Raw genomic sequence first — 26,813 nt, 5'->3', positions numbered from 1 at the left:
CTCAATATATAATTTACATGTGTGTATTTTCTTCCACATTACCCATCACATTATAGCTGCTTCATTAACATTGTCCTGAAGATTACAGCACTCAATAACTATTTATTGTCACTTTATTTTGTTATTTTGCATATTTATGCTGATTTGCACAGTATAGTAGATATACCTTGTGTAGATACTATACATGGTAGGATATTATTCCCAGTTTAGATGTTTTTTTACATAAACTAGACTAGATGTTATTTACATAAAGATTAGTGTGTCTGTTATGTGCTCAGAATCTGTTCTGCAAAAAGGCTGAAGCTAAGACCCCTTTAAACCTCAAGGTCTTGTCCCACATCCAGGATTAATTCTAAGTCAAGACCCTGGAGGTTGATGTCCTTGAACTGGGGTTGTACTCCCACATCAGAGCTCGGGATCCTTTAGAGACATCAAGGATAGATGTTTTGGCACTTGAGATAAGCCAAAACTGCAGGTCAAAGTCCAGAGTCACGGTTTGGGATCCTGTTAAGACCTTGAAGCATAATTCTTGACAAGGGCTTAAGACTTCGTTGAGACTTTGAGAACATGTGATGTGTTTTTCTTCAACCATATCAGATACATTTTACTATTAGTTTTAGTAATGTTTGTAAAATAGAGGGCTCCCCCTCCTCTTTATACTGTAACTCACCAGGTATTTAATAAGAGTACAATTTTAATAATAAGATTACATTTTCTGCATTTTTTATAAATGTGTTTGTTTTAATCTGCGCTATGCTTAACAAAACTAAGCAATTCTTACAACCTGTTGAGCGATATACGTAAATAATGGTGAATTTTATGACTTCAAGTGGATAAGCAGAAATTCTACGAAAAGATAAGTGTTGGAAGCCCTGCTGTACATTACATAATTCTTGTAACATGGTTTTCATACTTTGTCCATATTCAGTGACTTGTAGAGACAACTTTCATGCTTTAAATTTTTGTGCCTCTCAAGTAATCTTTCTCAATGATTACTCACAATTAACTGTCAAACTCCAGGCCTGTCTGCTTGTGCTGATGATTTAACTGATTAACAACTTGGGTATCCTAGAGCAGATGAAGTTATTTATTTAGATTTAATTCTAATTTATTTAGTTTTTATAGTTTCAAAATCTCAGGTTCACCAAAAGAGTGATCTTAATGTAGTTAATTTAATTCACTAACACACACAGAAGCTAGATTCCAAAAAGTGTGTTTTATTTAAGCAAACTTGAAATTTAGCTTGGTAAACAATCTGTAATTTCATTTATTGCAAGACAATTTTATCTCTACATACATTTATAAATTGGAATACAATCCAATGTTTGTGGTCAGGTTCATTATGCTAATACAAACTAAAAAGGTCACTGTAATGCTGATATCCCTTGACTGTCATTGCTTAACAATATTATTATACTACAGTATATGACATTATACAAAACTTAGCCCGTGAGAACACTACAAAACAATTCAACTTCATTTTGAAGAACAGAGACACTATTATTCAAAAACAAGTTAAAACAGACGTTTGGTTGTTTTCTTCACCCAAATTTCTTCCTATTTCTGTCAAAGGAAGAAATGCACCAGTATTTGGAAATCCACAACCCCGCATTTATAAAATCCCACAAGGGAGTTGTTATTTTTAAAATTAGCCATTTCACTAACTTTACAACCATTTTCAAAGTAATAATATTCCATGTAGGAACATAATTACAATAAAATAAGGACCTCAATATCAAACAAAATATGAAAGTATTGATCATTGCAGGTTAAGGAATTCATTATTTGGACTACAGGTCAACAATGCCTTTCAGATTATCTACTCATTATCCAATGGAAGTTTTTGTAGTATCCAGGATTTCAACTGCTCAAGTTGTGGTCTGCTGAGTTCGTGGTACAGGTCCGAATAAGCATGAAAGGAAGTCTTCATTCCTCTGGCTTTCAGCAAATTGTTAGTATCCTCACCCCACTGGTACAGGACAAGTTCATCTGCCTTTCCATGGCACTGGAACAACTCTGGAAGAGGAGTTTCACTTTGCTTTATTGCCTGTAGAGAAAGGTCAGTATTGAAGTATTTCAAAAACAAGATCTCAAAAAGATCTGGAAAGGCAAAGGAACTGGAATCACTCTGCACACTGTGTTTTTGAGGAAATAGAATGGCTAAACAAAAATTACCCCAGAAAGCTTTGATTAGAAAACAAGACCATTCAGTATATTTCACTGGGTATTTTATTAGTTTGTGAATCTAAAGGACGTCATGGTTTGGACAACAATCAACTGACTGGAAACACTGTTCCATATAACCCTAAAAATCAGTTTTATAAACTTTGAATCATATCTCAATTTCTTTTGTTCTATAATGAATAGGTTTGTTCCTTTAACTTGTCTGTACAGTATATGACAGTTACTTAAGATTCATTATTATTTATATTGTTTAAACTTTTTCTAAGTCTATAATTCACTTTTGTGGTATGGAGACCAAAATGAAACATTTTTTTCTAAATCAGGATCTACTTGTAGAGGTAAACCTAGAGCTAATCTTTCCTTGATTTGATCCATTCTTTACTGTGTACCCAAGCATTCTGTTTGATTTTATTTCCCAACACTGTCTTAATGAGAACATAGAACAGTGATGGCCAGCCCTGGTCAGGCAGAGCCACAACCCGACAGTTATTATGGGATTATCTTTAACGTAAATTTCTAAACACTTGAAACACTTTTGTTTGTTTCACTTTCACTTAAGCAGGTAGTGTCCACTTTAAAAAGATTAGAGATCATTTCAAATGTAAATGCCAACATACTATTGGCCATTCCTAACTTAAAGTTTAAACTTGAACTTGTACATAAAATTATATTAACTAAAATGATCGAGACTCATACTGTATGTGTTCCAAATCTTTACAAAATGATGATTTATGGAATACACATATGAGCTTTTGAATTCCCAGAATCCGTGTTGTTTCCCCTTAATTTGTGTTTAGTAGAAGAATGTACATAGATGTCCATATCTCTTTAATAGATAGCTTTCTGCAGCTCAGTATCATCCATTCAATTTGTACGCTATCTATAGTATATTCACACATACTGTAGTACTTTGGACTTATTGACTTAATGCATGTCTAAACATTAATCAATCAAAACTATAAGAGCAATCCCAGGGACCTGTTATAAACATGAGCATTATGAAATCTTAATAACATAATGGCAATAAGGCAATTTAACACTTTTTTAATCCATCATCCATTTTTCGTGCTCTCATATTATATACAATACATATAGTACATCTCATACTTTCAAAAGATAAATCTGATGTTCAATACTAAAATACTGCAGTAGTACACTAATAAAAATATTAGTAATAAAAGTCACGCTAACTTTGACACTAAATATTAAACATTATGTTTTAAAAATATACCTTTTCATGTAAAAAAGTATCTTGTGTTTTGGACACTCTTACAGTATTTAACAATGCAGTACAGTACATGCTCTCTTCATAGATATTTAACACGTTTAAACCAGAAACAACCAACATACAGCATACAGATATTCAACAATTTTAATATGGTTTTTTGTCAGTCAGAACCTATAGGAGGAACTCAAATTTATTTTAAATAATTGAGAAAAAACTTTTGCCACTCTTCATTATTTTTCAACACAATACAAACAATTGTCTGTATTGAAGCGGACAGCACATTATAGGTAAGGTAAAAAAAGAACAAACAACAAATTAATTTCTGGATTGCCCATTGTAGGACTGGAGAAGAGAGAAAACAGCACCTTTATTCAAAAATATTACTGAAAACAGAACATTGCATAGGACACATATGAAAATTTTAAATGAGAAAAAGCTTTCAATCAGGCCAGAATAACGCTTGATTATTAGAATGGGAATCGCCATCACCATGCAAGCTGTGAAGAAATAAGTTTAAGGAACTATTAAACTATAAATCATTATTTACACACAACCATTAACTGTGCTGGAGCAGTAAAGGTGTTGTGAGGTGGTGAATAAAAGTAATGAATCTCAGAGGGTCCTGTATAATGTATAACAGATTCAATATTTCAGCTGTTGGGAAATACAGGGCCAGGAGTAAACCAGTTCTGCTTGGGCCCAGTGAAACAATAAAATAAGAAATACATTTAGAAGCAGGTTTTATTTCTTTCTGTGATACAAGGAAAGCAAATGTTATCTGTTATCTGTGAGCCTCACTAGAGAAAACATTTAGAACTACTGGACGAACATCCCCTACCCCTACCCTTGTCATATCCTATTTTAGAATTGTAGAATTAGGTTATGGTATGCTATGTTAAAATTGTATAATCACTTAGTCAGGCCTAATTAAGATTCTGGTCACAATTGTATAGAAAAAAAAACATTGCTGAATAGGAATCAGTCCAGAGCAAACTGATAAATTCCAGGAATTAAAGAAATGTCCTGCACTGAGAGGCTAAAAGAAGTGAACTTTTTTGTTGCTGATTAAAGAAACCTACAGTATGAATTAAAAATATTCAGATCCTCAAAGGTGCTGACAAAGCCAATCCAGTGGACATCTTCAGAATGAATGTAAACCAGGGGTCACAAATGGAAACTACAGGCAGTTCTAGACTGTCAACAGGAGAAGCAGTTTTGTAAGATTCTGCTTAAAATCACACTTAAATCTAAAATAAAAGGCAATTTTCCACAAGAATGTATGAAAATAGGGGAGCTGCATTCAAATTCTCCTGATAATCAGGCAGCTGAACTCCCAAACAAAAACAGCTACACATTTTTCTAATGTAAGATGTTTATATAGTAGGACTAAAATGTCTTTTTTTAAACTTAAGATGTCAATTTCACGTAAAATGTGAATAAAAGTGATCTGTTGTGAAGGGTGTGGAAAATTCATGAGTCATGTGCCCTTAAACACGTTGGAACTGGCAACTTTCTTCTCTTTACCTCACTGAGCCTTTCAGATGCCATTTAGTTTAAAGTCTTGCAGGCAACATTACAAATAATCTTTCCTTATTTCATTTTTAGCTGATTATCATCTGTAGAATGTTTTTTAAATCATTCTATTTATTAAATGTTAGGACTGAACAAGTTACTTTAAATGCACGTTGTTTTAAAAAAAAACACTCTACATTAAGTTTGTTTTGCAGATTTTGTTTTGCACACAGTAGCCTTTATGGTTTTAATTTACATTGAATACAATACAATTAAGGTACAGATTAAGGCCCTTTTGTGATGTATTGAATAAGTGCGATATGGTGGGATATGAATGGCAACTGGAAGAACACTGAGATAAAATTGCTCTGCTGCCTGTGTGTCACCCAAGAAATTCTGTTCATTCTTGTGTGGAGCTTGTACAGTCTGTCAAGTTGCCTCCTGTTGGCTGTGCTATAGTGTGTTAAAGGGAGAACTAATTTGTTCTAAATTAAGAAATAGTACACATTCTTCAGGCATGTTAAACCAAAAGTTTGCAAAGTAAGAGGGCCTATATACAGAAATACCTGTAAATCTTGTAGTTGTAGCTCTGTATATAAGAACATTTAAAACTGATAATAGGGGGCACCTATTTAAGCAAAGGGATGTGAGAGTATGGATACACAGCCATTTTGTTAAAGCAGATACCTGGCCTCATTCAAGAAATGGCTGAATCAGATTCTAGGATCTACTGGCTACAAACTACCAAACTAGAACTGTAGGAAGGGCTAAATAGCCTTCTCTCATTTCAATAATCCATTGAGATCCTACTGAATGTGATAGAGGAACAAAATATTTATATAGTAGCATATACTGTAGTAGTATACAGTATATAGTAGCATATCTGGCGTGACTCCTATGTGAGCCAAAATCTCCCTCATTTTGATCTAGGGGGTTACTGTAAGGGTGTAGATGAGGTTGTGTGAGGGATGTGAGAAATATACATGGAGGGAAGTCCTGGGTGTGAGACTTACATATGCAGATGAGCAGAAGTGTACAAGATTAGAATCTAACCTTCCTCCCAAACTTCCGTTATAAACTCCATTTGTAACCCTTACTATGTTTTTGTGTTTTCTGCCTCATTCATTTATCCTTCATTTGTTTGTTCCAATCTTATGTAGGCACTAAAAACATAAAGAATTGGGAAATAAAGCTGAAATACCCTGAAAGTGATGTTAAGTTTTTAAAAGTATATTCTTATGTATGCTCCTTAAGAACTGATTAAGCCACTGAAACTGGTAGTACACGTCGAATTTCACTTGGCTTTTAAGTCTACAGAAACAATTCCTGATATTTTGTTCATAAGCTATACATTAAAAAATGGTCATTATTATATTTTCATATTATATGGATTTTCCAAAGAAGCCAACAATATATTTAAATATAAATAAAATGCTTCATAAAACAATAATAGAATATAGGTCCCTCTTAGTATCTTAAATTCTTATCATAGCAAAACAATAAAAATCTTTCAAATTTAAAAATATTGTTTTTTTTTTGTCATATATGTTTGTATATATACATTTTATGTCTATAATGTGGAAAAATATAGAATATAAAGGTTACTTAAGCAATGCTATTTCTACATTATCCAGTGGAATCTGAACCTAAAAGGTTTAGAAAGCCAGCTGGAAATAAAAATAAATAAAGCCAATCTAAATAGCAAGTACATCTGCATAGTTTGTCAGTGATTAGCAATACAGCAGTGCATTATAAATCAAATCCTCAAGGGAGAAACTAAACATGGTTTCCTTCCCAAACTGATGAATCAGCACACCCGTATAATTTAGTTTTGCTTACCTTAACGGTCAATTTTGTTTGAGTAAGGGTAGTTTTTCTTAACTGTCAGTTATATGTTTTTCTAACTGAACAAAATGACTAGTTTCTTGCTCCTTACTGGAATTCTGCCAGTAGATGTGTGTAAAGACAGGCTTCAGTTGTTCTTGCACAACACAGACATACTCATATATCTGGATCTTAAATTTAATATCATTACCAGGAGGAATTTTAGATTAAAATAATATATTGTGTTTGATGGGAATGCCGTTGTTTTCTGTCATTATAGCTGTTTAGGTACTGTATGCTGTTAATAATGATAGCTTATTTATGGTGTTGGTCATGTTGTAAGTGTGATGTTCGTCATTACAAAATCAGAAAAAAATAGTATGCTTCAGACCTAAAAATCATTACTTAGAGAAATAATGTGCCAGAGATGTGATTCAGAAATTGAAACATCTGCAGATCTTCAACAAACTAAAGACTTTTAGTTGTCATATTTCAAGAATAAAATATGCAGACTCTTATGTAAATGTTAATTTTTAGCACATATTATTATATATTAAACTACTGTACTAAAGGTATACTATACTAAATATACTAAATACTACATTAAAGGGCAAATTTATCAGTAAACCTGTCAGTATAATAATAAATACTTTACTTGTCAGAATCCTCAAATTATTGTATCCAATTTGGTTGTTTTTCAAACAATTATATTCTGAATGGCAATTTGAAATGATTCATACATGTAAATGTGTGTCTGTCATCTCAGAGGTGAAGCACAGCTGCTCCTCCTGAAAAGACCCAATGTGAAACAGGATGTGAACTTTACTCCTGCTGGAATTTTGCGTGCTGTTTTCAATCCAGCTTCAGCCTGGAGCAGACTTTGGTGTTTGAAGTCACTCCTTAATCAGGACAAAAAATTGATAATAACAGGCAACAGCAAGCTCATTCCTTAAGTGACAAAGCTTATAATTATGCAACAACAGAAATAAAGTCTCATTTTTGGTACAATTATGCACTTTCATTTTTTATATGAGAGACATACTTCCCTTACAAAGTAACATATTCAAAATTAACAAAGAAATGACTGACACACCTAATTACAAGTCTGCATTAAAGAGCACTACAGCACTACTGTGTAAATAAAATGGGTACTTTTTAACTATACTGTTAAAAATAATTTGTCACAGGTGTTCAATAAGTGAGAACACATACACTAGGGCATTTAGGGAACAGCAGTATATGTTTCTAAACTGTGGCATTTAATAATAATGCTCTATTTATACTAATTTCTAACTGATTGAACAACAACTTCAAACACTAAGTCAGATTGTCTAGCTTTTGATCTAAGCTGAAAAAGATGTTCCTGCTATACTTGTATAATATTTTAATTATTTATTATTCTTAAATTAATATTGTTAATGATGTTCAGAGACAGAATTATACTTCAGTTATTTTTGGCTAACATTTCTCATTAGTTACATGATTCTATATTAATATTCCCTATTAAGGAGTTTAAAAAGTACTACAATGTTGTTTACAACAATAACCACAGCAAGTATTCATAGAAAAGGTTAAAACATTATAGCTTTTTATAAAGTATATGAACTTAATATAGACCAAGCATGTCAGAACTTCCAAAATAACCCCAGTAAGTGACTGAGTTAAAGACTTTGATGCAGAAAATGTTTATGAAGAAGTCGAAATACTGTTGTGTATTGTTCTTTATTTTTAGCTACCACTACCAGCCATACAGTATGTACAATATATTTATATGCCTAAATTAGTATAATTCTTGACATTCATACAGTAAATGTAATGTTCTGTTTTTTATGTCTATAAAAACGCCATATAAATGCCATATAAATGTTCTATTTATTGGATTTAATGGCGATAAACAGATTAAATGAAGCAACTGTTTTACTAACACCTAACGCACCACAAGTGCCACCTAACAATTGTCTTTGCCCAGTGAATCACATAACATAATGCGCTGCATGACAGGTGCTGTGTTTCGAAGAAATGACACACGTTCTGATGGCTGCATCTGTATAACAAGTATTAATCAATTTAACATATTTTATTCAAATCTCTAATTATCACTTTCATGCTAAATACATTAATATTATATGTGAAAGAAAGTAAATATCAGCAAAACCTGCAAAGAAGATTTTGAAAATGTGACATTTAATGATAGTGTACTCGGTCATTATTTGGTAGAAGCACCTTTGCCAGCAATTACTGCTATTAGTATTTCTATATACAGTAGACGTCTACATGTCTTGGTCACTGCTCTTATTTTGACTAGTCTGTGAGGGATTCGTGATAGAAAACAATTATCAAGCCTCCCCCTTACCATGCCTATAGAAATATGCTGTATACTGTATATCCTACAGAAAATACTATAGCATACAGTATGTTTATCATTCAAAGACACTGTTAAAGTTCACAGAGGCATCTTTAAATCCAATTCCTGCTTGACTCTTTTTTCACTATGGAACAATGACTTTATCGAGTTGGTGTCTGGATGGTATGATGCACATTCTATTTATTCTATTCATTCTATTTATTCACTGCACTCAAAGGGATGAATAACCATCTCTAGATCTGTGACTCTCTACCACCACTTTTTGATTTTTTTAAAACTCTCAAGGTCACTGAATGACCCACAGACAAGCAGAATATAACCAGAGCTTTAGATTTTTTGTCTTAATATATATACACCAAGAAAATATCCCTGAAGCAAAATGCTGACAACAAAAAAAGACACCAGACAGGGTTACTTCTTTTCTTGAGCTTCATCTCTTTTCCATTTCATGTGTTAAGGTAGCTATATGGCCACTTTGTGACATGTTTATTGATTAAAGTAAAATTTTAGATTAAGACTGGAAAAAAGCACATGCAAAATGGATTTAAAATGACAAATTATTGAAGAAAAAAATGCAAAGATACTGTATTACACAGAACACGACAACAGAATGTGTACCTGTTTAATTGTGGAAAACAGAACTAATTTTTCAGAACTAATTTCAGAGACAGAGCATCTAGATCATGAATTAGCGGAAGACAGCAGAGAATGGAAATTCACTTTCTTTTTAACAGTGAATTTCAGGATTGTGCCTCCATAATTCCGAAGGCAGTTTACACGAAGATTTTTTAAAAGACACAGTGTAAGTGTAAATAGTTGAACTGACTGATACAGTACATGGGTGTGTTAGTATGAATGTTGGGAAATAGATGGTATAAGGTATGTATTTACACCCTAGATCTGGTGATTGTATGGAACTGTGGCTTGTTCTCCACTTGAAATGTTGTTACAAACTCTATTCATTACAAATTAATGACTCGAACATGGAACCACATTTTTAGGGTAGCAAATACTGGAAGTATAATCAACACACAGCAAGGGCATTGAACACATACAAAAAAATTTACATTTGTGAATGAGGCCCTATGTTTTCACATTTAATTGTGGTACTGGATGCAAAAAAGGACATTTGTATATAAAAATGTGAATTAAAAATACAGATTCAATTCTGTTTACCTTTTTGTCCAAACTGCAGTTGAACACTGTCATCAAACTAGTCAACACAGAGATGCCTGTGAAAATCTTTTGTATCTACATATGTAGTTGTATACAGTTACAAATAATGCATATACTGTACATGTATATGCAGAAATATACATATAAACTGTAACAGATACTGATTCCATTATTAAAACAATGTCACTTGTCCAATACTTTATTCTATCTATGACCTAAACAAGAAAGAGATAAATGTATTTCCATTTGTAAAATTCAACTTCAAAGCTTAATAATATATCCTCTTCTGCAAAAAGCATGGAAGCAAATACATCACACTCACACTTGTATTGTTAAACTGTATTTTTTTTTAACCAAAAATAAGAGTGTCACATATGTAAGTATTTTGCAAGTACTGTACATTCAAGTAACAATGACGAATTGCACTTTATATTGCATGTTATGATTTGCACAATGCATACCATTTTACAGATGTGTTCCTAATTTTGTTTATGCTTGTTTTTCTTTAAGGGCATTTTTATGTAGTACAACTGAAGCAAACGTGGAGCAGAACCTTGTAGAGTCCACATCATTGTGACTGATTAGAGTTCCATATACAGAAGATCTATGGCACAAGTAAAGGCAGTCAAAACCTTGGAGGTTATCTTAATTACTTTCCATATTAATGCCCTGTAACTCACTTAATGGTTTCAATTACCTGGTAAACAACAGAGTCCTTGTTGAGGAAGCTGGACAAAGCAAATACCCCTGCTACATCAGTGTGGAATCGGCAAGCTAAATGCAAAGCCATGGCTCCTCCCATTGAAAAACCTCCTTAAAGCACAAAGAGAACAAATGTTAAAATAGTCTTTCACAGAAAAGTGCCTATTAATAGCAATATACAGTATTCTATTAATGTAGCTCCTCTCCAGAGTTTGCCAATTAACTTTAAAATATGCATGGTATCAGGTTAGCTTGTACATTCCTTTGATTCTAATTTTAACACTGCAAATTTCACAGGTCATATTTGAATAAATACAAATACTAGCACATTGTCATATTTCACAATTGGCATCAGAGTTTTCTCAACATTAACTTAATCTATTTTACTCCAAAAATAATGTTGCTGAGCATGTTAACAGAGAATTTACACACGTCTGCTTGTGGAACTGGCTTGATCAAATTTCTTTATGATAAAACTAATTAATGATAAAGAAATAATTATTTTTCAGTTCATACTTTTAATTTACACATTTTCACAACAATTGGGTAAAGTGTAAATTCAATTACTTCCAGAATATTTTTCCAAAATATTGTTTAGATATAGTCCACAATAATGCATTAATTTTCCAAAATTAGTCAACGGAATTAATGGGTGGACACTGGTCAGCACCTTTCCTCCAATCAGCACTGAACAAGGACGAACGATTCTAAGGTGGGCAAGGTGAATTTTACCTACACTCCCACTTTCTCCCTGTGTGCATTTGTGGGATTCATATCTGTGAGCAACAACCACAAAATTTTACTCTTTAGAAGTGCAGTGGAATCTTCTGGAATTATACAGTGGTCTCTAAAGGTTCCCTGTTTCCCTGGGCTATAACAGGAGGTAACACGTGGAAGACAAGCATGCATTATCCTGGTTAAGGAATCTACAAATGTGGAATCTATAACTTTCCACTGTAGTGTCCAAAATTAGAAAATTTAAGGAAAATGTCTATAGTACCAGGAAGAGGAGACAAGAGTACCTTGCCAACAGGGGCTGAGAGACAAGTGGTTTGGAAAGCATCTTAAATCCAAAGGCAAAAGTTGGAGATCACTAACATAAACTAGAATCTTCAAGAAAATGTGTGTCAAAAACAACCATTTGAAGTTGCTTGCATGAATGCGACATCCATTGCCAGATTCCATATTTTCTGAGGAAGAACCACAAAAAGAGGTATCTTGAATTTACACAAATACTGCTGAATTACAACTGAAACCATGTCTTACGCTGAGATAAAAGGCAAATTAAGCTTTTTGGAAATGCTCAACAGAACTTTTTTTTGGAATAAAATTGTTCGTGTTGTAAAAACACTTGTGCCAAATGTGAAATATGGCAATGTTCTATTGTGCATTGAGGCTTGGTTTGTATTATAAATCCTATACCCCTTCTTAAATTAGAAGCCATAATGAACTCAAAGATCCAGCACAATATTTTGGCCAAACACTAAACTCTTAGTTCTAGCTTCCAAGAAGCTCAAACATGACCAGAAATAAACATTCCAAAGGACTAGTGGTCCAAAGGATACATCTAAATTGGCAAAGAAATAGTTAAATACAAAATTAATGTTCCTGAATGTCCATCTCAATCCAACTACCCTGTCCTCAATGCGACTGAATATTTGTGCTTCAAGCTCAAGACCAAAGGATCACTACACACAACAGACATCTTGTTAGTGTCAGTGGCATGCCAGAGGAGTATTTACAAAAAACTAACAATAAGGTCATGAATATAAAGAATGCGACCCTAATTTTCTGGACTTAAATATGACTTTGCCCTATGCAATACTATTAAGATAACAGTATGACATTTTTTATTTTTAGCATGACATATTGTCCAGTCTGTAAATATTTCTGGTATACAATGTTTTTATTCCTATTTCACTGGGATTATGAATAACTCTGGAGGGCAAAGTATATTTGCATTACTGCAATCATCAAAGGAACTATGGAATGTTTAAGAATGTTTGATGTGTAAAACTTCAAAACCTCAAGACCAACTTTACTCGAAAAAGACAGGTTAAAAATAGCCAGTAAAATAATTCAAGTACAATTGCTCTGCTATCATTTCTGCCATCTTCTTAGAAATGTGTCTACAAATGATTTCCCAGATGTGGTATGAGTAACATTTGAAAAATGGAAGAGTATGCGAGCTCACTTTATTCTGTCTGCCTGAAAATCGATGGCTTTTTCCACAACTAAGGGGTAAAATTACTTCACATAAACCACCTACACAGTGCACCGTAAAACTCATTAGTAGATTTTTTGTCATGATTAAACATAAAGATTCTACCCCCCTGCCCTCTTTCCCTTGTAGTTACATGCTGGCACATTAACCATCCATTACTCACATGAGCTGTCTTTGATACTATAGTCACCTGGAGTGCAAGGGAATATTAGGTAATAGGACTTTCATGTGGTTCACCACTTCTTAAGAGAAAAAAAAAACAATAACACAAAAGCTTGGATTCTAAGCATTTAATTTTCCAAGGAAAAATCTGCAACTTGTCAGTCAGCCCCAGAGTGGTCTCTAGGTGAATACTGTATAATATCTGTAATGCACACAGTGACTTCAATGAGTATTTATAGTTAATGACAAAATGTTATGATTTAAGAAGATAATATTTCAATACTGTCTAGCAGGAACATGTGTTTTATGTATCAGTTAGTTGGAGGAGAGCTCAGCGGGACTTTTTGTTGTGTTTTTAGTCCCCAGCTAATCCAATCTTAGGAAATACCTTAAACTATTTTTTTCTTAAAAAATGCAAATTAACCCTTTCCTTGATGGTTCTCCATTCTGTCGTGTTACCATTGTCTGATGTCCCACTCTTTATAAAAACAAAGCATAGCCTACTATAATAGTAAAAACGATACATAATTATAATTGGCTTCATTTTTTTTCATTTATCACTTGTTGTTCAGTTAAATTTGAGTGTTGATGTTTTGTCTAATGTATTAGTAATCACAATAACATAAGCATAAACACCTTCTGGAAGCATTACAAATTAAGATAAATTACATAGAGGATCATGCAAATTTTTACTGCTAAGTTAATTTACAGCGATACATGGTTGACACATACTGTATAATGTTTATCCTAGTTACTATTTTCCATCTTTCAGACACAGTACGATGTCTTACAGTAGGATGTCAAACATTAAACATAGAATAACAAAGAATATAAACAGCTAGATATAAAATTAAGTTGAAATAAGAACTGTAAGCAGCTGTATCCCTTTAAAGCTGGAAGAGATCTCCAAACAACAAATCCTTAAACATCTAACATTAATAACAATCAACAATCCAAGAGGTGATTAAATCATGTTTTTTAAAATGCTTGTTATTTCCCACAGAGATAAAATTACATAAATTATATAATATTTACCGAATATAATCCTGTTTTTTGGAATACCAGCTTTGACCTCTTCTTCGATAAGGGTGCTGAGTGTGTTGCACATGGAGTCAATGGATTCAAGGTGTTCTGGAGAATTCCAGGAAATTTTGTGTCTGTCAAACCACACATTAGAAAGAGACCCTCTCATAGGTGTATAAGGCCTGGAACAGACAGAAGTAATATTTAGTATGTAACAGTACCTAGAGGGATATTTGTAGTACAAACAGTGTACATTACCACTGATCACCTAATATAGATTTTGGCTAGCAAGGTGGAGCAACCAAAGCAACAGTCTTCATTCAAAATTAAATTGAGAAGACATACAGTAGATGCACATTTTAGATTATATACTGCAACAAGAATTAAAGCATAAAAATACTTGTTTCACAGGTGCCTAGATACAAATACAAACATGAGTACTAATTACTGTACAGTATATGACTTGTTGCTCAAGTATGGATACTCAAAGGACAAAGCTTTACAGTCCCAAGATGGTTGAGGGTCTAAAAAAACTTTTGAATTTACTACTTCATTCCATCTCTATTTCACATTTCTGAATTTACATATAAATGATGTATTTTGAATACACCTTGTTGCTGACATGTTGCATTGTAATGATTTTCACTGCCCATATGACAATAGAGGTGGTGGTTTTGTAATTGATTTTGTTTTGTATAGAAATCATGGAGCCATGGTAGCTCAGATGGCAAGAAAGTCTAGCTCCTGATTGGAAGGTCCTGGCTTATTCTAATTCCTTCCAGATGGTTCTCAATTCCACTCAGCCTGCTTTCCAAATGAGTACCGGGGGTTAATCCTTCTGGGGGTAATAGGCTGGCCGGAGCGTGATGCTGACCACATCACCTCTACCTCCAGTGTCAGATGGTTGAGAAAAATGGTGGCCCTTGCCCCCCATTCCCCCATGGGCCTTTATGGCCTGAAAAGGTACTACCTACCTACATGGAAATCATGAATTCAGGAAATGTAATACATACCTTTCTAAGTACTTTATATTGTACTTATTTTATTGTTGTGAAAATTAACATTAAAATCAACAATATTCAGGTACCGTTTTTCAGATGAAAGGTCCTGACTCTCAGTGATCATTAAAGATCCCCGGGCATTTCTCGATAAGAGCAGGGAGTTTTCCCTGCTTTGCGCTCGTTGCTTGCTGGGTAGGCTCCAGCTTCCCACGACACCGTATGGTATGGAGTGGTTTGGTAAATTACATCACATGACATAAACAATATAAAGTATATATAAGTTCCGTATAAAGCATTAGAAAAAGCACAAGTTAAGGAAATCCTGACAGGGAAAAGAGTATAATAGGCTGCATAATAACTGTTATAGATTTTAAAGTCATGTATGACATTTTTATTGTTTCCACACATCAAAGAAAGTGGAAAAAGCCAACCCGGTGGATTTCTCAGACTCAGAAGTGAAACAAGAACCAAAGAATACAAGTGGAAAATATGTGGAAGCACATTTAGCACTTCTTCACACAATGAGTTCCGTAAGGATGAAGACTCTGATATGGTTTCCTCACAGTGATAGAAACTGATCTGGTTAGCTGATCTCACTCTAGCTAGCACTGCATTAAAATCCTCTGCATTCCCCCTGCTGACATCACCAGAGACATATCTTGATATTATTTATGTTTTTACAGGTAGGATCCATACTGTATACAGAAGATAGAGAGGTGTTGCCGCTGGTGTATTCAGGTAATCATTGCAGGGTGGCACCATTTAAACTGCCTAGCTGTATTTTAGGAGTCCTGAGGTAAAAATAAAAGATGATGGGAGTACCACCAAGGGTGTGGGTGTTCTGTGCAGACTGGGAAAATATTCTATTCTTACTGTACTTTGCTAGAAAAAATAAAAAAGCATTTACCAATGAGTTTCCTTAATTTTCTTGTCTAGTGTTTCATCTTCTTAATTTACTGTATATAAAAACGTATATATATATTCTACAATATATTGGCACAGTATATGAATAAAATGCCAGTCATCAACTACTGTCCCTTTGTTGCATTAATGTTAAAATGGGATTAAATTTTGTCATCCTGCACGACTAAATTCATATGCTTAATGATATAATAATAGGAAGATGACTAATTTAATTTTGTTTCCTTTTATTCCATTTTTTTTTCCTTTCACAGAAAATTCAGCTATACAGTACCACTGGAGGCCTTTGCAATTGTATTCTTGAAATATTTTCTCATCTTCTGAAACCATTAACATATGGAAATGGATAGCAGAGATTTAATTTTGATTATCTTATCACCACTGTCAGATCTGAAGGTAGAATTATGGTCTCATGATTGATGTCTTCAGCATTTTACAAAGTATGTTAAGCATATCTATTTAACTCTACGTCTTTAGAAGTTTTTTCATAAACAAGTGTTCTGTGTTATATATTGCATTAGCAGGGATGAAGATATGAAAGAAACCAGATGATCTTCTCAGCTACATTTGACACTATATCCTCTTTAAAATCCTTTTGTTTATATGTGGGAAGGTTTAGTGATAGTGTTATGAAGCATTCTGAGTGTTCTACAAACCAAGCGGAATTAAACCTCGAACACAACTAGAAATGTCAATATCACACAACTCGTTTACCTTATAAAAGGGCTGTTCAGGATTTAAGAACATTGTGATAATACCTTAGAACTGTTCAAAAGTTCTTTCATGTACACAAAGTATAGAGTTTTACCGCATTTTCCCCAATAAGTTGTCTGCCTGACTATAGCACCTCTCAAAATGAACCAGATTTATTTTGTGCAAGAGCATAATATTTCAGAATATTATCAGATGGTTGATTGCCAGCAGCTGTACAGCACAATAAACTCTGGTTTTATGTTACTCATGGCCATTCGTTCATAAATGTGCATACAATGATCCTGGAAACCACACCTGAGCAAGGATTTTTTGCAGGATATTTTCCATTTAAAATATTTGTGTACACAGTCCATTAAAAGTGATTGAAAATATGCTACATTTCAACCAAAATAATCATTTCATAAATTTGAAAAGACCTGTTTTGAGCTGTTCCATGAGATACCAAGTATATGCTTTCATCAATTAAATCATGTTTAATGTTTAATACTAAGTCACAGTACATACCCAGGTAGTTGAAATCGGTTGCTACTTCTCATTGCTTTCAACGTCTTATTATTATGTTTCATGCCAGACATACAGTATAATATACCATATAATGCAAATTAGGATCAATCTAATTACAGCTATATACTGCCCCTTACAGAGATGTATGTATAATTTGTTACGAAATGGGTATGACGTACAGATGCAGCCATTCAAAATGCGCGGTAAAAACCCGCGGTACGGTAACCTACCCACAAGCCACCGCGGGGCACCGGAGGGTACCGCAGGGCAAGTGATTGGCTGGCCAAAATGACCGACAGGGGCACTCGTGGTGCATTGGTTGGTAGTGCAAAGATTTAATCATTTAATCTCTTTACTGTGCACATTTTAATCCGCTTAGTTTTGAATATTTATATGGATTTTACCACTAAAGGGAAATTTTAGTAGCTGAGCATAAAAAGAAGAGGAGCATAACGCATCTGAAGGTCATAAACGATATTAATTTAGGAACATAAACATTACTGTATGTATGTAAACTGTACTGTGTATGGCTGGTCTTGGTAGTTTAAAGAAAAAATACACACCAGTCTTCCATTTCTCCCTAAACATTTTAAGCATGAAAGTTTTATGAAACGGTACCCAAATATGCGATTGCTGTATAGAATGAATTTTAATTTAAAAAAATTATTTAACACGAACATTAAGCTGTTTACATCTTCCGCCTGAGAACAGTCACCCGTTGCTACCCAACGCAGAATGGTGATTGGCTGACACCATCTGACACCCCTCTGATTGGAGAAAAAAGACGTGCTGGTTTGCTATACATACTGTACCAGGAAGAGGATTTCTTTCTATTCAAAACGTGTATTTTAAAAGTTTAAGAAGTAAAAACCTTACAGCGTACACAGATTTCTAAACTGATCAGGATCGTTATCTTTGTCTTATGCATAATAATGTTCACCGCTCTGTCCAGCAAATTAATAATAAACTTTATTTTATATAGCTTTTTAAACGAATAAGTAATTAGATTGCTCATAAACCTAATCACTTGCTTTTTCTTTTTATTTAGGCTCAGATTTCAACTATAGATCGTATTATTAATAACCATAATAACAACCAACCAACAAAAACAACCGTATAAACATAATACCAACCAAAAACATAGATAACAACCACAATACAAAATCAAATAATCAAACCATTTTACTCTCGCAAAGTCCACAATTATCATAATCCCGCCCCTTATGCAAAACCAAACCTTCCTCCCATCCCAGTTTATCCTGTTTATCATAAACAAAATCCACCTCAATTTTCAACATAAAGCATTACACAAAATCAATACCTCAACACTCCATACTCAACAACGATAATTCACAAACAGCCAGAACATGTAATTACACATTCCCAAACAGACCTAATTTCCATAGCCCCGCCCCTTATGCAAAACCAACATCCCTCCCCTGTTCTCTCTCTCCGCTGGCGTTTGTAATCGTTTTTATTTTTTAATAAATGTTAGCAAAGTCATGTATTTTAAAAATCTTAAGATTTTTATATTTATGTCTTTATTTAGTGGTTTCATTAGTGACAAAGGCTAAACTTTCTTGGAAAAATGTCTTTTATGTAAACCATGTTTGTTATTAATTCAATCAGGGCTAAAATATGTTCATTGTCTTCTAATGAAAGAAGGGTTCCTTTCGCCGTAGTCGGGAGCCTAGCCTTTAACTAGTAAGTACTGTATTTACTGGGTTTTTGAGGGGCGGGGGGGTGTCTTTCGCTGGAAATCTCGCCTCCTACTTTGAAAATACCCGTGAAACCGGTTCAATTCGTCACAGCCAGCACTCCTGCAGAGAGTTGGGTTGTACTTGCAGTGTATACAGTACACGCGTTATGCTCTTTGTTAATGTCTGTGAAGTTTTATTTAATCTCTGAGCCATACTGATTCTTCTGGAAGCCAGTTTCCGCCAGGGAGTAAAAAAAAAAACACACTATGGTATTCTCTCCAATGCAGTGCAGTTAAAAACATACCTCTGATGCTGCTCCTAAATGAATATCGTTTATGACCATCAGAAGCTTTATGCTCCTTTTCTTTTTTCCAGTGGATTGAACAGGGAGAGGCATTTCATGATGTACTTTTCACTGATGAAACAACAGTGGCTCTGGAACAGTTTTCAACCAAGTCGTTTTATAAAAAGGGGAGATATGTACACGTTACTGAAGCTAAAAGTTTAGCCTTTGTCACTAATGTAAACACTAAATAAAGACATATAGAAATCCCTACGTTACAGACTGTATATGGCTGGTATTGGTAGTTTAAAGAAAAAATACACACCAGTATTCCACTTTCTCCCTAAACATTTTAAGCATCAGAGTCTTACATGTGGTTATTTCGAAAACGTTTGTACGTGCTCCTTCTTACCATGTTACTGTTTACTGTTACTGACCATATTAAGTTTAAGTGCCTGTGGGCACTTTTCCTGTCCGTGGGGGGTGGACCGTCTTTCATTAGAAGGTTAGTCTGTTCTACTCTGAGAATGTAGAGGGGGTGGAAAGTGCCCGCGGTCATTTAATTAGTATTAAAATCTTAGTTATCTTTCTAGTTCACAGGTTTGCATGCATAATTTAATTTTGAAAGCCACTGAGACATCAGGTACTACTGTTGTATTTATGAAAAAGAAACAAAACAAAAAACATACTAACAACTGTGCCATCCTACTCCTTAGTTAATACATTTTATTATTCATAAACAGTTAACATTGTTAGCAAAATATTTTGAATTATATTTAACCCTATTTTTTCTTTAGTTTTGTATTTAACTTATTATATGATAGTCAGACTTAATGTATATTAATGTATATTTGAACAATGAAAATATATTTTTACAAGATTTTACATTAAGCACTTAAAATTAATATGGTTAATAATAGTAAACTGTAACATGCTGTAACATCGGTTAAACTGCGAAGAAAATCCTTTCAGAGAAAATGTTTCAGGTGTGAAGAACAAACCTGTTCCCACACACCCTGCCCCCACTACCATTAGAATATACACAAACATTTTAGCGTTTCATTCTGAGCAGAAGACCCTCACACCTGAAGAGTGCTGGCTGTGACGAATGAAACCGGTTTTACAGGTTTCAATCACAGACCATGTGACATGGGACTCAGTAAAGTAACACACAGCGCCACTGGATTTGATAATAACCAAATGTACCTAACCAAAATCCGCAATATGGAAACAGAACCTGTGTAATTGTTGATAGATGATGTACTCGTAACATTTTTTCAAGACGAACTACAACATTTAAAAAATGACTTGTATGTACTTGATATCTCTAATCAATCCATGGGTTCCAGCACAAAACGAAACTAAAACGCATACCGTTTCGCGCTTCTTATTAGTTGCTCAAAAGTAATTTGACCGTATGAAATGCATAATATAAACCTAGAAACATATACGTGAGCAGTACTTAAGCACTGTAGTATCGGTGTTAAGACATACCTCTCAAATACTGTAAATCAAGTTAAAAATATCTCAAGACCGATTCTGGTCGTAATGAAACCATGTTTCGTGTGTTTTCTTTTTCATCTTGAAATAACTCATTTCTAAATACCTTTTTCACTGTTAACATCTTGTAGCAACTTTGCGACAAAATATACACTCTGACAGTTCATCCTGCTACCAACATTAAATAAAACAAATCTTAAGATTTCTATATTTATGTCTTTATTTAGTGTTTTCATTCGAAGCTTACAATGTTTAGGGAGAAATGGAATACTGGTGTGTATTTTTTTCTTTAAAGTACCGAGACCAGCCATATACTGTATCTTTATGTTAAGATTTCCCTTCAGTGGTAAAATTAGATATGAATATTCAATACTTAAACGGGCACAGTTAAGACATTAAATATACATATACATATTGTATACAGTACAGTTTGCATACGGTAATATGTTTATGTTACGCGATTAAAAAAGAAATAAATAAAACTGAAAGGTCCAGCACCAGCTGGATTCAAACACACAACCTGCCAGTTGGTAGTCACGCACCTAGACCAGTAGGCTACAAGACAGCTCGCATAAGCAGGCAGGCGAAACAGCCCTACACAGCCCTGCCGCAGTACACGGATATAATCATACTGTTATTAAATTCTTGAGATACGCGATTCCATATTATATTCCCTTTTAATCAAATTCTAAAAGTATGCTTGTTGACTCCGGTATCACGTTAGTTAAAGACTTCGAAGCTTACAATGTTTAGGGAGAAATGGAATACTGGTGTGTATTTTTTTCTTTTCATGATAGGTGTCGCATTTTAAATCATTTTCGTAGTTAGAAATTATGAAACGCCCTGTTAAAAGCAAGGATGTTTTTATGCCCGTTGAAGTAAAACAAAATGCCTGACAAAGTATGGCTTGGACAGATTCCAAGTGCTTGTACAAATGTGCTAAAGAAATTATACTTTGAGTATACAGCTTGTCCAAAGTCATCCATTATTAATACTATTAGTAATATCTTCAGTAAAGGCTTTGATGCATAAATATTTCTGATAAAGGTAGGTTGTGTACTTTTGTCCAACTGAGCAATCTTGCTTTCATAAAATATACCAACATTTGAATGACTGATGATTAACATGCTGTAATACACAGTTCAAAATTAAAGGCTCGAATGCTGTACATGAGAGGTTAAGCTCCCCCTGGCGGTTTTACAAGGCGACGCCGGATAGTTAGTCACGTGACACACGTGATACCGCGTGATACCCCGGTGGGCGTGTCGCGGTATGCCGCGAAATACCTCACCCATTTTGAATGGCTGCATCTGTATGTAAAGAAATAGGACAAAACTAAGATCTCTCATAATGGGTACACCTCCACACAGGATTAGAAGCTCAATAATTATATCATGTTCTCCAGATTACCCAAAGGTCTATCCCTTGCTCTAACATGTAAGCATACACCCACATACACCTTCTGTTAGCAATTTAAAATAATCCCTTTTCTCATATGAATATGACATTCAAAATCCCCATAGAACTAAATCAACAAAAAGCACATCTGTTAAAGTAATTTCAAATATACCAGTCACTTTATTACCTGGTATTGTTCAAATGAGAAACTTTAAATAAAAAAGTTGATTTTGTTCTTCTTCATGTTTATTGCTTGAGTTCTAATATCTTGATAAATTCTTAAAGTTAAAGTGTAACATCTTCACTGATGAAAGCCGACCTTTGTATCTCATTGCTTTCAATATCTTATTATTATGTTTCCACAGTATCACAGATTGTTATGAAAAACACAGTAAAATACTTTGGACACTCAGTGTCAGTGGCACTTTACTTTAGTGTTTAATTTAATGTTGTGTTAAAATGACATAATTTTTATTTTTCACTGATTTTAATGTCCCAAAAGCCTTTCAGAACTTCCCTCTATTTGGACTCCAAGTAATACAGTTACTTACCTTGCAGGTGCTGTAGGGTAAATTATTCTTATGTGTGGAAAAGCAAGGTCTTGTTTCAAAAGCTCATGGACCCATGCCCGAAGGCCCTCGCCAGTGTCACCTAAATGTGGAGAAAACTGTAAGTCACACCATAACAGGATTGCATCTGTTAGTAGAGCATCCCTACAAGTGCTGTAAACACTAAAACATAGATACACTTTTAGTAGCGAAAGAAATTTGGAAAAACACAGTATTCACTACACCCTACCACAGATTCAATTGAATTCCATCACACATTAATTCCAATTTATATACTATCAGAGAGTTCTTTGTTCTTAAAATGGATACATCACAATTTATCACTTGACTTCATTAAAAATAATATAGCCAACAAAGCCTTTATACCTACAGTACCTACCCCAAATAACTACTATTATATAGCTACATAGTTCTTAAATATGTTCATAAACCACTGACACTGAGGTTTTAAACAAAGGCTATTTGTATGAGGCTAATTATTACAGCAAAATAAGCATTGTGTGATGAGACGATGTTGAAAGAAAAGGTATTACAGCAGCTAGGGCACATGGATTCTACTGTGAGAATCTTTTCTAATTGAATTAGGAAATGTAAAAATGTGGCACAATTTATGTATTTATTTAAATAATCAAAAAAGGAAAGAGTAACTATAAAGGCCCATTTCAATTTACTCTAAGGCATAGACACTTTTGATGATGTACAGTACATGACTTTATACAATTGAGAACTGCTAATGTAGTGTCCATTAATAAAACAGTGTATGCAGTGTTTTTTGATACATTATGCATGCACATTCACAAGTGCACACATCTTATGTATGCATACTGTATATGTATATGCAGCGTACTGTATTTTCTAATCTTATAAGTTTAAATATTATAAAAGGCAAAAGTATCAATTTCCTTCATTTTCCTGTTGCACTTCTTAAGAGAACGCTATTAATAATAATGTGCTCAGAACATCCACAACTATTAACTCACTGTCCAAACAGTACTAACTAGCAAAACAGACATTCTCATTAGTGGTTTTTAAAACGTTTTGTTCCCAAATATATTTTGCTAAGTGTTATGCACTGTGTGGTGTATATAGTGGTGCATTATCTAAAGGAGACCTTTTGAGCTTGAAAGTTTTTTTTCTGTGCAAACATTGTTTGGGAAAATATCTGAAATTTTGTACAAAAAAAAACAGAAATTGAGTAAAATGTTACAGAATTAATAATAGTTAACCAGTTGGCCAAATATATTTTGTAGGGTAGGGATGAGAATGCATGACCTTCAGTTTTCAGCATAACTACATTATATTTGTACCATCAATTGGCTATCAGCTCGTTTAGAGCCGTGTTGCTTTTGTATTCCCTATCCATACTTTGTTACTGTTGCAAAAGTACAGTATAATTAAGTAGGGCTACTGTAATTACGATAGCCATGTAGATATAAACCCATATACTGTAAATACTGTATACAGAAAACAAAAAAGAACACATTTAACCGTATTTCTCTTTCTAATCACAAAAATATTTTTGCAAAATATAAAAGGGGCAACAATTAATATGAAGAAAAAAGGTTGATTTCATTAAAAAAAATGCAAATTAGGGGGCATCTATTTTGCAAAAATTGAGAAACGTGTCTTACTGAAAATGAAACCACTTATGAATTCGTTAGTAAATTAGTCTCAAATTTAAATACTTAGGTTTTCATCCACCGATCGATATATTTATTCCAATATATTTATTCCAATCAATATGCAGGGCTCTGTATTTGTGTACTGTAGGAACTGTGAAGTGCGTTACCTTCCACAATTCTGTTTATCCGTTTAAAGAAGTGTTCATTCTATCAATGGCGTACAGTAAAAACAAAAGTTCTTTAAACAGCGCCCTTTTCCCAGGCTTTCAACTTAAATATTCCACTCGTTGATTAACATTAGAGACGTACAGTATTTCTCTGGTGAATTCTGTTTTTAGACGATTATCCTAAAAGCAAATTCTAGCTTTTAGGATAATCTAGAACGACTCGTGGCACCAGCCACCACTACTACAGCATGGAGAGACCTTTGATTTAATTAAGTTTAAATGACGAGTTGCTAATGTGCTCACACTATCACGTTGGCACGTTTACCCCCTAAACAATAATACCATTTTAAAAAGTGAAAGCAACCTGAGCCGTGTAAGAAGAAAACGGATGCCGTATGTTTTCCAGTTTCTGATACTATGCATCTGCCCAACTTCTGAACTGCAGCCATCACTGATCAGTCTGTGACCCGGAAAATGCTGCGTTTGTCACACGGAAGGAACTAATACGTATGAGTTATATGGAGCTGCACGATACAGAAAAGTACCGAATTACTGAACGCTTATAATTGTTGCAAAAGGGAAAGAAAAGCGAAGTGTATTAGATTGTTGACACCGACAATAACGTACAGTACAAGTACGAGTGATTAGCACCCTATACAGTACAAAGATAGATTGATATGTAGAGATTCATTAGATAAAATGACCGGAATAGAAGAATAATTTAAAATAAAATTGTGGCAGAACCGAATGAGACGTTATATACGTTTTCATCTCCTACTTTTTAAGAGAAAAAGATAGTTGTCCAGCAACGAGAAATACACCAACAGCAGATTCCACCCCATTCAAATTACGTTTTTGAAAAAAGAATCGTATAAGGATAATTGATTTTACAATAAACAGCGTCAGTCTGGATTGCGATCTGTATTAATTAGATCAAATATTATAGGAGTAAAAGTGATATGGAAAATCTGGTATTTCCAAAATTTAAAAACTATATGGAAGGAAACTACCTGCAAAAGTGAAGTCGAAAGATGGTGACTTCTACAATCTTGAGGTGTCGTTACACATGAAAATAACAAAAGGCTTTAATCCTTTAGCAACTAGAGATCAATCAAATACTTATGCCAAAAGACAACAAATACCACATTCTTAATCATGTCCTTAAACCTGTTGGAAGTTTGGACATTTCCTACTTAAATGTGTGTCAGAACCAAAATCTATTATAATCCATAATCTATATAAACAAAACATCAATCATATACAATAGACAATACTTGGATTTTTTCATTATGAATTACAGAATTCCTATTTAAAAGATTTAAAAGACAGGTTTAATGAATACCATTTACAGTACACTTAAGGAAAAGATAATCTAAACCTAATTTTTTAGCACATGGCACCTTAAGGAGAAGGTATTGTTTCTAATGGCACAAAAGAATGTTGTTTAAGATTATGAATTAAAGCAATCAACAGTAGGAAACAACTGTTAATATGTTTCAAGAAAATATTTGGTTCCAATGCTCATCTGTTGCATTTTGAATGTCAGTGTAAATAAAAAAACAAACAGTGGTTCATTCCACAATGGAAATTAGAAAGAAAAAGCTGAAGAATTCTCAGCAGACATAATGTTTTTTTTTCTTTCTACTTTTTAGCATGCATTAAACTTCTACTTGTTCCTTTGCAGCCAATTCGCTGTAATACAGTAGCTTCCCACTCAGGTATATTTATCAGAAAATATATACTGCCTTGCAAAAGTATATTTGTTCAGAAACCGCAAAAAAAATCAATAACTAGAACTTGAAGATTGCACGAGTCTTCGCTCCCTTTCTTATGACAAACTGTAGCAGTGTCCCTTCTTATCACCAGCCTGAGCACCATGGCAACTGTTTCCTGGCCACTTACAGTATGTAACGTCGTGTTTTTTTTTTTTTACTGTATGAGATAAAAGGGTATTTTAGTTGACCTAAAACAGGATGTTTCTTTATAGTCCCGTTATTTGCTTCTCTGGGAGACTAACCCAAAATCTGCAAAGCA

The 26,813-nt window shown here is 33.9% G+C and overlaps 1 protein-coding gene across 2 annotated transcripts; it reads right to left on the bottom strand.

Moving 5' to 3' along the window:
• Positions 1 to 1,201: 1,201 nt before the first annotated feature.
• lyplal1 (lysophospholipase like 1) lies at positions 1,202 to 25,267 on the bottom strand. 2 transcript variants are annotated; one of them, XM_088624864.1, is made up of 6 exons: positions 25,144 to 25,267; positions 22,973 to 23,072; positions 14,413 to 14,582; positions 12,014 to 12,181; positions 10,987 to 11,102; positions 1,202 to 2,047 (listed from the first exon to the last, which is right to left on the bottom strand). In XM_088624864.1, exons 1-6 carry the CDS (start codon positions 25,226 to 25,228, stop codon positions 1,820 to 1,822), a joined length of 867 nt encoding a protein of 288 aa, XP_088480990.1. In that variant the 5' UTR covers positions 25,229 to 25,267; the 3' UTR covers positions 1,202 to 1,819. The 2 variants fall into 2 exon arrangements, with proteins under 2 accessions (XP_088480990.1, XP_088480991.1); XM_088624865.1 differs by lacking the exon at positions 12,014 to 12,181.
• Positions 25,268 to 26,813: the final 1,546 nt, after the last annotated feature.

The sequence above is a fragment of the Lepisosteus platostomus genome, chromosome 3 (assembly GCF_059453375.1).
Source record: "Lepisosteus platostomus isolate fLepPlt1 chromosome 3, fLepPlt1.hap1, whole genome shotgun sequence".
Classification (NCBI taxonomy): domain Eukaryota; kingdom Metazoa; phylum Chordata; class Actinopteri; order Semionotiformes; family Lepisosteidae; genus Lepisosteus; species Lepisosteus platostomus.
Note: the sequence above shows the minus strand (reverse complement) of the source record. Positions and strands in the feature narration are given on the sequence as shown.

Coding starts and splice junctions, on each gene's coding strand:
- lyplal1 (XM_088624864.1), bottom strand. CDS start 25,228: ATGGCTGCAGTTCAGAAGTTGGGCAGATGCATAGTATCAGAAACTGGA. Junction 14,583..22,972: donor TACCCTACAGCACCTGCAAG/GTAAGTAACTGT, acceptor TGTCTGTTCCAG/GCCTTATACACCTATGAGAG. Junction 2,048..10,986: donor AGGACTCTGTTGTTTACCAG/GTAATTGAAACC, acceptor CTTTCTCTACAG/GCAATAAAGCAAAGTGAAAC.